General features: G+C 40.1%; 1 protein-coding gene across 5 annotated transcripts in view; it reads right to left on the bottom strand.

Annotated features, from left to right (window-relative positions):
- The window catches only part of gab1 (GRB2-associated binding protein 1), a 92,940-nt gene extending 79,836 nt beyond the window's left edge, over nt 1–13,104 (bottom strand). For 2 of the 5 annotated variants that reach the window (XM_088633104.1, XM_088633115.1), the window contains exons 1-2: nt 12,569–13,095; nt 12,324–12,453 (exon numbers count right to left, since the gene is read on the bottom strand). In XM_088633104.1, the coding sequence (XP_088489230.1) occupies nt 12,324–12,395 (72 nt within the window). In that variant the 5' untranslated portion in view covers nt 12,396–12,453; nt 12,569–13,095. Of the gene's footprint in view, nt 1–12,323; nt 12,454–12,568 lie in introns of all 5 variants that reach the window. The other 3 variants (XM_088633106.1, XM_088633105.1, XM_088633111.1) reach the window with 3 other exon arrangements.
- Nucleotides 13,105–13,336: the final 232 nt, after the last annotated feature.

Here is a 13,336-nt window from a genome sequence, read left to right as displayed (position 1 = left end):
TCAATTCAAGCGTCACCAACATTAGTTTACACTCTAACTTTCTCACAAACATTGCTTTGCTTCTGAGGGCCCATGTCAATATTCCCTTACTTTCAGCCACAAAATTTGAAAGTTCAATTTAAACTCTTCTCTCTGTTTTGGCTAAGAAAACTAAAACCTGAGAACTCTCCCTATCTTGCTGCAGAATCATTCCTTCCTTCTTCCAAGGCTGCAGTGCTTCTCTGAGCGCGTAGAACCAGTGTGTTCTGTTCCCTTTCCCACCATTTGAAATGCCAGTCAATTTTTAGGGGAAGTAAACACACGCCTCTTCAGAGAGCTGGGCTGTGAGGCTTCCATTTTTGGAGTGTATTTGCCTGATACAGAGGCGCTGACCACAGAACTGACATGGGTTTTGCTGATGACACTCAGTCTGGAAAGCATTCAGCCAAGAACCCGAAGAATAGCAAGCTGAGGATTCACACTACCTGTGCCCTGCCCAGTTCCAGCCATGCTGTTTCAACATCTACAGACACAGCTGAAGGGAGGTTACCACACCACAATTCTGGAGCACGCCTGCACAATCTGTGATTGTCTGCACCCAATTCAGAAACGAGCTCTGAAGAAACTAAAGGAAAAAGAAAATACTTGTCAACCTGTTTTAAATGAATTGACCTGCTGACATTCATAATCAAACTTTTTGTTCTGCAGAGAATATGACCAAACAATGCAAATACAGTTTCACAGTAAGTAACTCAGGAAGTGTCACATGCCGAGATGAAAACCAATTTAACAATGCTATGATGAAAATCAATTATTCCTTGTAATTTTCTAAGATAAAAATAAGACATGGAAAGTAAACTCATTTTCACCTGATAATGATGATGCTGAAATGGCATTTTCACCTGATAATTTGAAGCATTAACAGTTCAATGCAAATCATGAAAAACAGCCTCCTACAAAGCCATTTAAAGAAGAACTGCCACACCATCTTTATATTTAGGGGTTAGAAGGAATCTGCATTGCTGAGTGCATTTCAAACCACAATGGAAGTAAGTTGCACAAAGCAACGTGTAAAACCTCCAATTTACATCACAAAATAGACAAAATGTCCATGTATGTGCAGCACCGCATTCTGCGTTTCAGAACAAGGCAACCAAACTTCTTATGAAGTGAAGCAGCTCTATTACATAGCTCCATTACAAACAGGCTTGTGAATACATCTCTTTTAGTCCAATAGAAATACTGCTCTTGACTTTCGAGTCATTTCTGCCGACAAACACTACTTGTTCGCTCTTCAAGCGGATCACGTTGGAACAGTTCTGAACAGTGAAACGTCTGCAGCACAACCTGTAGTTATTCACTCGTACATCACATTACATTGTCATCACAGTGACTAGTGAGCAGGAAGGGCCACTTCACGCCCCAGTTCGTGGGAATTCTTGATCTCGCCATTGGCGAGACCAGGGGCTTGCAACAACACGGAGACCATAAAGTACTTTCACAAAGTTCATGATTTTTTGCTTAACTCAGAATTTGTAGAAGTTTGTGATACCGTCAATAAATTTATTTTGTTCCCGAGATTTAATAACCGGTCTGAGAAACTGTATCTGCAGTTCCACTTTAAGACAGAATCTCATGTTTTAAAGACCTGAAATCTTACTATGAACCACGACCCACATTGGCGTTTGGCTACTTGGATTTGTTTTGAACTCTGCACCCATCAAACAAACTCCAATTACCTGAATTTCTTGGAACAAAGACCATCTTTCCAAAAGATTTGGGATTAAGTGTTTCAGGTGAATGCAATGAGAGCATTTAGAGCTCTGACCCAGAGATGCAGTGCTCTGATCTCATACAAGTCTGGGATGTTTTGTTATATGAGGGGACAGCTTATGTTGAGGGCAGCAATTAAGGCATCCTGGGAACTACAGTAATTTAGAGAACAAAAAATATCAATGAGTGTTTCTGTTCCCAAGTGAATAGCTGACTCTGAGCATTACGTCTCAGTGATTTCACTTCACTGAATTACAAGCCAAGCTATGATCATTTACAAAATTGAGAATCACACTAAGTAGTTTGCTTGTTCACAAAATCCCAAAGCTGTTCTGAAATCCTTTAAAGATGTCCCAAAAACTAAACAAACAACAAGGGAAATAGCCAGGGAATTCTGTCTTTTTGATTAAATTTGGCTTGAGAATTTTCAGAAGCAAAGTCCACAACTTAAACCAACATGAGTAACATATGAAGGAATAAAGTACTCAGGCAGGATATCAAAACAGAATGATATAATCTAGCACAGAGATCATCAGTCAGGATGCCTGAAAACACAAAAAATAATATCCCTTGCTGGAGAACTAACATTAAATTTTCATGCTGTATTTAATATATAATGGGCGCTAAATTATTAACTGCAAATGCATTTTCCATTTCGAGGGTTAGCAGAATTCTACAAGCACCATTGTAAATGGGCTGTTTTACAATGCAATCTTCAGGAACTCCAAAATAAAGTATAAGGGATTATGCAAGCACAGTACAATGCAGCTAAACAACTGACTTTTTTTTTTGGACTTCTTGATAAATATTCCTTGCCTCCTGTTTATAAGTAGATTTCATGTATTTCCTAATTGGGATTGTTGTGTTGCTTTCTATTGAGCAATCATGTGTATTTAAGAAACTGAATCTTATCCCCTTGTATTTTTACTTTCACTACTATTGCTTAAGTGAACACTGGGGACAACGGACTAGAAAAAAGTCACATAGTGGCCATGATAATTTAAAGAACAAGTTTTCTGAAGAATAAACAACACAAGAAGGATTACCTAAAAATGTCCAAATCTGTTCTGAGAGCATCTACCTTTGAGCTGCTTCAGCAACAGAGCTCTTTCTGAGGAGAGCAAACAACAATCATCTGAACTGAGAAAGAAATCTCTAGTCTTACAGCATTCTACCAACTATACTATATAATAAGTCATTTCAATTCATTGACATGAACATCATAAACGTCTTCTAATGGTCAGTTAGGGTGAAGGTATAACCCCTAGAAAATTACTAATGTTGCATCCATTCATAAATAGGGAATTTGCAATGAATTCTTTCAAAAACTGAATGCAAACATGGACACACAAGACATATCTAGATTGTCACAAGGATTTTGATCAAGCTCCTAATAAAACAAACTGTCAATATCTTTGAACAGCTGGCATCCAGAGAGTAGGTTCTGGTATCGAGAAGTAGTTAATGGATAGAAAATGAACACAGATAAGCGGAGAATGCTCAGATTGGGGTGATAATTCGTGGAGTACCCAAGGGATGACAAGGATGTCTACTCTTATTCGTCTTAATAATCATATGTGGAAACTTAAGAATGGTAAACACAATATAGGAATTTACGGGTAAAATGTGGAATCAAAATATATTATATTAGAATTGCACAATGCATGTACGAAGACCTGATAAGTTAGATCACCTTGTAAAAAGAATCAATCCAAAGAGGAGCAACCAGATACATTTCAAAGAGATACCTTAGTCTGACAGGCTAAAGGAACTGCATATTTTTGGTGTTGACCAGAGAGGACAACGAGGGGACCTCATTTAAGTATTCAGAATGCTCAAAAGCGCCAACAACATCAATCCAATGGACCTCTTCAGAATCAAAAGTGAAACATTATATTTCAACTGAACAGGAGGCACTCCATTACTCAGTGGGTTTTGGGAGTCTAGAACCAGCTACTTTCTTCAAGTAGGTACCTTGGCTTCTTTCAAGGAACAGCTTGATGAGCTCCTCATATCGGTCAGCTGCAAGCAACCAAACCAGCTTCTAATGGCCTCCTCCATGAGAGACCTGTCTTACGTGCTCATGAACAGTAGAGACAGAACCACTACAGATTCTAGATACAAAAAAAATCTAGACTAAAATAATTTAACTTTGAAGTTAAAGCAAATCGGGAATTTGGAAAAACTGAGTCTCTATTTTCTTACGTCACTCACGGATTTCAGAAGAAACATCCTGCTCAGATCTGGCTGGATGCCCAACTTGAATTGCAAGATTACACATTAGTTTGGATAAGAAAAACAAAAGCACCTTTTTAAATAAATAACCGAACAAGTAAACGAAAAGTCACTCCCATAAAGCTTTCCTGTTTCTAGGAATTTAAAAAAATGATAAAAACAAAAGCCTTGTGAAATGCCTCAAGTTGTTTAAACATTTATAATACAATATAATACACTACATAACACAATGTAATGCATTGCTACTGTGAGTTCTAAATAACAGAATATATTAAACAATGTGGGAGATACAGTTCAGATATCTGTAATTCTCCACGTGACGGCTGTCTCCACTGGCGCTCTCCTGAACAGAACAGGCTTTTATTTCTTCTTCAATCCTGGAAAGATCTGCAGGAAACACAGCAAGGCCTCAGGCTTACTAGAAATTTCTGAGAGCAGTACTTACTGTCATTTTAGTTTGCAGAAAAAAAATATACAAAAAATCATGCTGCCGTACTGTTCTTTGACTCAGAAAAGCTGAAGAAATATGAAATCAGAACCAATACAGTCATGAGCTCCAAAAAGTGCTTTATCATCTGATAGACGGGTTTTAGGGCTAGCGGACGTTCTGTCATGTATAATGAACGTGGTGCAATGCAGTGATCTAGACATTCTGAAACTTGCCAACAGTAAAAACCAGGAACTATTCCATCTCTGAGCACTCTGTACACCCTGAAACCCCCCCCCCCCCCCCAAAAAAAACCCTAAAATTGCGACATACCACTCTTTTCACTTGGTCAGATTGAGATGCCTACACTGCGAATGGCTGTGTCAGCAGAAATTTCAATCTATGCATTTAAGTTAATTGGAACTGTGAATGATGAGTCCAAGCTTAAAAGAGGAAGTTAGGCAGACTAGGAAATGAAGCAAAGTTAAAAAAACGCAGAGTCAATGAAAAACATAAACCCGCAATGTAAATCCGGAGTCGACACTCCAAAACACTTTGAGAAAGTGTGTCATACGAATCACAAGATCACACCAGTAACACTGAGAAGAGGTTTTACGGTGGTACGACGGTAAACTTGACGGAAGAAGCAGCAAAACAATCTCCTATAAGTGAACACTAGTCCAGCTGTCCACCTCCCTGATTCCTGACAGGGGTTCTACATCGGCACAGAGCGACACAGCTCAGCATGGCAAGATTCGCTTCAATACAGCGCAGCCACAGTAAGCCCTGCCATGAGACCATGGCCCAGTTGTAAAAGGAACAATTCTGAAAGGACAAGCGACCTGAACCGCGGAGCTTTCTGAGAGGCTTGGCTAAGTGTTACATCTCCGCAGGCAGCATGAGGGCAAACCGGCAGAAAAGCTGAGTCAACACTCCAGCAGCTGAAAAGCTGCCTGTAAACAGCACTGATTGAAAGAGCTTAACAACTTTAGCCTTGACCTCAACCAATCAGAGGCAGTGAGTCCTCCACCCCCCCCCCACCCCACCCTGTCCCAAACTTTGCCCAGAATGGTTACACTTGCGTTTGTCTGGAACCAATCAGAATGTCACATGTGCAGGGTGCTGAAGCTAGATTAGAAACAAGTGAATGAGTGCTCTGGAGAAGGAATGCTCTCCTGTATATTTTCACCAACTTCTTCTGCCATCACGACATAAAGAATGGCTACCTACTGTGATGTCTTAAATTAAGCTTGAATGCATTTGCTGTTTAGTTGTCATGTCAACTGGTGTCAATTTTAAATTTTAAAATAAGTGGGTTTTTTAAGCAAATATAAAAGTACTACATGAAACAGCCCAGTTCCAAGGCTTTTTTTGTTACTGCCATCTAAGCTTCAGGGTTTCTTTCATGGCTACAAAACCCTTCCTGAGCTAAAATACTTTATTAGAAGTTTGGCATAACGAGGTCTTGTTAAGAAAGGGAATATATATATAGTCACTCTCGTGTTTCATTGTTTTTCCATTCCTTGCACCTGAAACAGAATTTCAGCTTTTAAAATCTAAAACATTTGAAAAAATCAGCTTTAATTTTCTGGTCTTTACTAAAAGATACAGCATAACTCTGTTGTACCGCTATAAGAAAGTTCTTGTGAATCCAGAACTGCCAGGCTTAATTGCATCCACAACCTCAGTGCTCTGTTCAAACTGCTGTTCCCACGGCTTTCATGACAGAAAAGTCACACAAGATAGACATTTTGTTTTTCCAAGGCCAGCTTTTATTTTACCAGGCTCACTGTTTTACAGTGGCTCAGGCTCAGATTTTACAGCCTGGGATGTTGTTCAAAAATTAATTGGACACTGTTTTAGCCTGAACTGGTAACTTTAATTCACTCCTAAGTTTTCATCTCAGGGGTAACAGCACTCCAGACTTTCCAACATGTTGGCATAAAACATGATTTGGATCTGAACCCAAACCTGCCATTAGCACTCAGTGTATCTGTCCTTACAGACAATCTTCCAGATTGTATCAATGTTTGGACAACACTGAGAAAGATCAGCTTTTCTCCAATTATACACTTAAAGAATAATTAACCAATTCTTTCTTAAGTCTCTGATTATATAGTAAACATTTGCAAATACCCTAGAACTGAAGTCTGGTCATAGGTTACATATCTACAGAGCAGGAATGCTTCAGCAGGAATAGTTTTCCCCTACTGGGTTAATACAGAAGACAAGAAAATAGCAACCTCATCCGTATATCATGCACGTCGAGGGAACATGAATGAGCAGATCTGGCCAATATCAAAAGGCCACAGCGATAAAAAATAAATTACAGTCAACAATCAAGTAAATTATGCAACTTTATACAGTACTGTATATTAAGAGCAGTGAAAAGGCTACACTAACAACATTCTTTTAGATCAACTTCCTACTTCTTTAAAGCAAGGGTATCCACCTTGGGGCACAGCACTCTGACAGATTTAAGTAGACAGGAGGACAGAAGCATGTTTCTCACTCCCTTGTCTTTTAAATCCCATGCTGATCCATTGCAAGTGTGCTCCAGGCTGTTGGCACCTTAATATAGGCAGCAGCTCACATATATTCCCTAGGCATCTTCTTACTGATTACACAGCAAGAGGACTGTGATGAATTACACACAGCTAATACTATGACGAAATGCATTAACAGTTAAGCAAACAAACTGTGTGTCTATGATTCCGCTGCGGTTTTCATTTGCGTATGGAGTCTGCAATGTCATAAGCTTGATTGTTTCTTTGGATTAAATCAATTTTCTGGACCAAAACAAATTCCAAGAAAGCTTATTTTTTCCTCTTTGTCATCTCCTGCGGCAATAAAAAAATAACACACTGAAAAACGGATGTTTTCAGAAATGAAAGACTAAAAACATTTTCACACAAATCAGGTCCTCTTTAGACAAACTCACACAAAACCCCTTTTTGCTCAGTTCTGTCTACAAAATAAGGGCCAGGCTGAGTAAGAGGAATGGTGAGGGAAGGACTGCTTATTTTGCAAAAACAGGTGCAACAGAAGAACACCTTCCTGTAGTTTTTTACTACAAAAGAGAAGTCAACAAAGACATAGACAGGCAAACAACCCTCCCACGCAGGACTTCTTCCACAAGCCAAATATGACCATCCTTAATCCCCAATTTCTATTTTAATCTGGAAAGGCCTGTACCTGGTCATACAAATACAAAAAATACAAACACATTGGATTTTACATGAAGTGTCACAGGAACAGTCCAAACACAATGGTCAGCCAAGGCAACTCTCTGTTCAATAAGAAATTCTTCTCTCCCTTGTGAAACCAGCACAACCAGTGCAGCACCAAACACATGACATACTGGATAGCCAGCATGAGGATCACAGCACTTCCCAAAGCCCAATCTCAGATTCCACAGTGACCAATCTCACAAACACAGCAGGGTCCTGCTTTAACATCTGTTCCTTCCTCAGTCCAGGCTCCCTGAATCAGCTCAACAAGGAGAACTTTGCCCTCTGTATTAATGAAGTGCCTCTGCCCAACAAACATGGTTCTAGTACACAGCATCATTAGGATGCAATACCCACCTCTTCTGCCCCTATCCCATTCTGTGCTTCTGGATGCCATTCTTTGAAGTTTAGAAATACACACACGCTTGCTACCATATTAAAGTCATTTAATACTATCAGGTGCATGTGCTTGTAGTTATTTTTTGAATCCCAAAGATAAAAAGATATATATTGTGGACCAAGGAACTGATACCTTTACTCAGATCTTCAAGGATGACAGACAATTGAAATTGCTAGATACAGCATTCACACAGGTAGTGGACAAAATAATTGTACCAATGTAAAAGCACTTATCAGGGTGTGGGGTCACCGTGTGTGGCCAGTAAGACCTGCATGTGCTGAGGCTACCTTCAACTACAATTCTGCAGGAGGGATTTTGTTCCATTGTTCCACAAAGAAGTCCAGCAAATCACATCTAGTTCACACAATTGTGACTCCAGAATATCTGTCAATGCTCAACTGAGTTCAGCTGTGGTGACTGAGAAGGCCATGACATGTGGATCACAATAATGTCAGGCTAATTAGTCTACCGGGCAACCACACCTGTTCTGTGGATGGGGGCAGTGCCATCCTGAAAGACACCCCCCCCCCGCCAGGAAAGACCTGCTACAACAGGAGGTGAAGATGATCACTTAGTGCCATTAAGCAGTGACTAGATTTGATCTTGCCTTTTAAAGGAATATGACACACAGTGTCATACTCACAGCTTGTGAGGAAAATGTGCCTCACTACATTACAGAAGCACCAGAATCCTCCACTCTTGGAACCAGGCAATCAGGGCTGTGCAGTTCATTGGGCTGACCCCACACTGGTGTGTTTTTACAAACATGGTGAACGATGGTTCATCTGACCTGACTGCATTTCTCCTTTGTGTTATTAACGCCTCTGGATTTGAAAACATGCGTGATTTGGTGTGGTGAGCAGTTTGTACACTTCAGCCTGACTATGGCATCTTGCTCTGTGGAGTTCTCGGGGCAGTGTTTTTGATGAAACTGCCTGCCAGTGCTCCAGGTTGAAATTTTCAGTCAGTGCCTCTACAGTTGCTTGCCTGTCTTGCCCTGCCCTTTGAATTAATGCACAGATATAACAATCCTGGAGAATTCACTTTTACCCACTGTTGCCCTTTGCTGAGGATGTCTTTCCCTTGGGGTTCCATGCTGACATCACCTTAGACACCGCTGGCTCGTTTCTCACAAGCGCTGGCGGGTGCGGGTTAAAAAAAAGCCGACCCACGCACCAATATCGTCAACCATCAGAAAGATGAGAAAGTTGTCTTGGACATTGAAGCTCCTGCCAAACATACCCCAACAAACACCCCTCTTTCACGGTCACTGAGGTCTCCTCCTGCAGCCATTCTAGCTATAAATATAGGCAACCAGGACTGTCCAGCATTTTACACAGGACCCTTAGTTAATTCCTTATTTAACACATGAGCCACCTCTTTGTGGAAGCCTGTGCTTTCAATATACCTGCTGCCCCACATTTTCCCAGTTGTTTCCATTTCTTGTTCACTAATTGTATCTACAAAATGCCAGGAGCCAATTCAATTCATTAGACTGCAGACTTTAATATTTAACAACCAGAACACATACAGGAGCTTCAATACCACCACTTTCTTCTTAATTTAATATAATTCACAATCTATCCAATTAAATGTGTTCCAATCCATATAACCTTCTGCCTAATGACCATATATTAAAGCACAACTGACTACAATGAGGATTCAACAAAACTGAAAATCATGGCACAAGCAAAAAAAAATACAATAGTTCAATACTGAGGTTTGTTTCGATACAGAAAATAGGAATCACTGAAGGCTCCGTCAGGAAAAGCTGATTTCATTACAGATTAAGGATGACTGCTTATGAAAAAAGATCATGTCTTGAGCAGCTGTCTTGATGGGAATATGGATTTTATTACATTTTCTTGATGTTTTGATGTAAGCTGCTAGCTTTGGAACACGTCAAGAGAGACATATGGCATTATACCAGAAAAATACATTTTTTGTTGAATACCTATTCAAAAAATAATTTGCTTTAAAAGCCCAAAAGCTGAGATAATGGCACAAATTGAAGCCAAACATTCTTGTCTGCAACCTCTACGAAATGTATGAGGTGAAAGAAACCCTGCTCCTGCCCACAAACTAACTACGAGGCTTAACAACACAAAGCATTTACATGTTATCTTTACTGCTTTCATTTAATTATACATACATATTCATTGTATATTAACACAATAGGCAATTAAAATATTGTGGTAGGGATGCATACCGTGTTACACTAGAGAAAAAATAAAATCTCTCAATAGCTGTAGGGTAATTCAAATGCCTCAAGAATAGAGAAAGGTTTCAAACACTACAGATGTAGTGCGTTTAAGTGCAAGCGACAATTCATTGATCTGCTTTGGAGTCTCGCACAAAGATTAGCTTGTATTTTCCCCATCACACAGCTAGGAAGTGTCATCGGGAACAGACTAAGAATCACAAGAGGCTCTACAGTAAGGTGTCTGTTCTGCTAAATTTAAAAGCTCAGTTCAATGGTTTCCTTGTCATATGTTTATGAATAGTTTATACATAAATCATTAATCATGATCTGTAGTCTTTGGTTTCTTTTTCCCATGCTTGACTAGTTCTTCATTTACTTTATAACTAGACTTCGCCAACGGTTTCTGAATACATTCGTACAAGTGATGTTCAAGTGCTTTACCTCTTTCTGACCCTGTTCAAGAACGCGTATTGTAGGATTAAGATGGCAGACTGCCTGACGTGATCACAATTCAGGAAGTGAGGAAATTAGTTTTCATGAACACATCCCTGCAGATTTTGTTCTTTCAACAAACATTTAAGAAGAGTCAAAAGCAACAGAAAGGGAAGTGAAACAGATAAAAATTCAGTCTATCTGCTGGGCCAAAGATTACGTTCCTAATAAACAGTTGCGCTACTTCAACTTATTTCAAAACGTCAAACTGGCAGGATAGATGTACATTATTGTACATCACTGGAGTAGCGAAACTGTTTTGACTCCACATAAGAACACGAAAAAAGATTTATATTAAGCGACACGATGTGGTCTGAGCCCTCATTTACCGTTTATTAAGAGTGTTCGGGATTACGAAACGTTTTGTATTATGAAACAAAAACTGTTTCAGTTTACAATAATATAATAAGTTAAAAAAAATCCATTTTTAATATGGCTCAAAATGGGGTACTCGAAATACCTTTAAAGATTAAGTGGTGTTTCATAATTACTCATTAAACCATCACTCAGCCTTTTAAACGGTTTTAATGCATCTTTTCCTTAATTTAACTCAAATTGAATATATAAGGCGATTTTTTTCACTATTCCCTTCAGCTTGCGAAATCATGCTTTGAAGTTACAGATGAAGACTAACTACATCTGACTGGATATTTAAACAGATGTTCAGTGGATAAGAGCGGGGAAAATTAAATCTCTTTGAAGAATCAAGTAATCTGGAAACAAAAATAAACTATATACACCACACACATAGTGTCATCACAGACGTACACATACAAAACCCTGAGAGAAACTAGACAATATATATAGCAACTTCAACAGCTTTGTCCAGTTGCTGTGTGACCTGTGCGCTCCCATGCTCTTAGAACTACGTTACATTGAATCCCAAAGTCCTATCCAACATCATAAAGGTGGTTCGTGTAAAAATTGCAGAATTATATGCACTTATCCAGCAAAACAACTACAACTGAATTGTATAATCGCCTGGCTTGTTCGGTATTTCATTAATTTTGTTAAAAGCCCAAGTAATTTTCTGCGCTGAAAATCACTTAAGTAATCATTTCTACCGATGTCTGTGAGCGCAGGAATAAAAAAATGCACGACTACGTGAAGCCCGAAATCCTAAAAGCAGCAGCAACGCAAAACTCAGAAGGCAAAATCTCCTAGGTATTCTGCAGGCACAGCTCCCTAATATTTAAATTATCAAGGGGAAAACACTGTTGAACACTGCCAAGTGCCATCTGCGTTTCGCTGCAACCACTTGTGTCTGGATAGTAGATGTAACAGACCTGACCCCAAAAAAAACGAAGGAGGAATGTCTCACCTCCAGTAGCCCCACGTAGAAAACGTGTAAATTACACAAAAGCACCTCATTTTCAGCTGGGTAAACAGCTGACCTGATTTCGAAGAAACACATTTACGTACCTCTAACAACACAACCAGCCACAAGTTGCCAAGAAAGAAAAACAGCTGTTTAGGGTTAACGCGTTCAAGGAATTCTCTTACCACAAAATACAAGAAAAAGAGGCATGTGCATATTTAAGAGCAGAAGAGCGTTAAGGCAAAAGCAATGTAGCTTTAACTTACGTAACGTCTCAACTTTTTCTCAGGCGGAGACTTTCTCAGCCAGCCCGAACACACGATATCTCCCCCGCTCATCCTCTCGCTCTTTTTCCTTGCCGTGGAGACGTTTGTTCCGGGCGTAACAAGCGAGCAACTAAAGAAAAACAAGACAAAGTATTCTAGTTTGCCGTGTGTGCAAAATCAGAAGTTCTAACTGTGGATATGCTATTATCTATCGTTACTGCGATTTAAGATAGGAAGATAGATACCGACACTCCTCCCTCGCGTTTCTGTCCCCACGGTTGCCCGACTCTCAAATTCCAAACACGACTCTTGTTCAGTTCTTACTGGAAGGTGGAGGGGGGGAAACTTGATTCAAACCACTGGATCACTTTCGTTGAAGAACAAATACGTGACGAAAACTTTCTTTTCCCGCTTTCCACCGAAGTATTCCGTACAATTCGGCGTGTTGTGCTGCTCCTATCTGAAGGATTTCTTCCTACACAGAAGTGACCTGTGTTTTCTCTTTCCAAAACTGCAGGCTGTACTGAAACTCGCCAAGTTTGACGTCCTGGGAAAGAGTGGTATTGTGTCTCCGGACAAAACAAACCCCTCTACTTTAAGCTGGAGCGTGGTTTAATAGAGTTCCTCCCGTTGTTATTTTTCACTGCCTGTGTGGTGCAATTTCACCTGGGATTTCTCTTCCCACCCCGACCTTCCTCCCAGTTTCAGTCTCTCGCTCCCTGTGTCGGCTGGTTGATTGACAGTCAGGAGCAGCGATTCGCTCGCGTAAGTCAGTCTTTCCCTTAAACTCAGCCTCTCAGGGAGGGAGGCGGGGGGGGGGGGGTGGTGAATGCAAAGGGATACGCAAGGAGCGCTACGTTGTGGGACTTGTAGTTCCTTGTGATTTTGAAGTCGTGGGAGAGCTACTGGCAAAGTCTTCTTAGTTCAGCGATCCTACAGAAACTAGCTGAACGGCCGTGCTAACGATAAGGATTTCTGCGTGACAATTAGACGTCGCGAATTCAGTTTCTTGA

The sequence above is a fragment of the Lepisosteus platostomus genome, chromosome 1 (assembly GCF_059453375.1).
Source record: "Lepisosteus platostomus isolate fLepPlt1 chromosome 1, fLepPlt1.hap1, whole genome shotgun sequence".
Classification (NCBI taxonomy): Eukaryota; Metazoa; Chordata; class Actinopteri; order Semionotiformes; family Lepisosteidae; genus Lepisosteus; species Lepisosteus platostomus.
The sequence above is the reverse complement of the archived record's forward strand: the minus strand, read 5'-3'. Positions and strand labels throughout refer to the sequence as shown.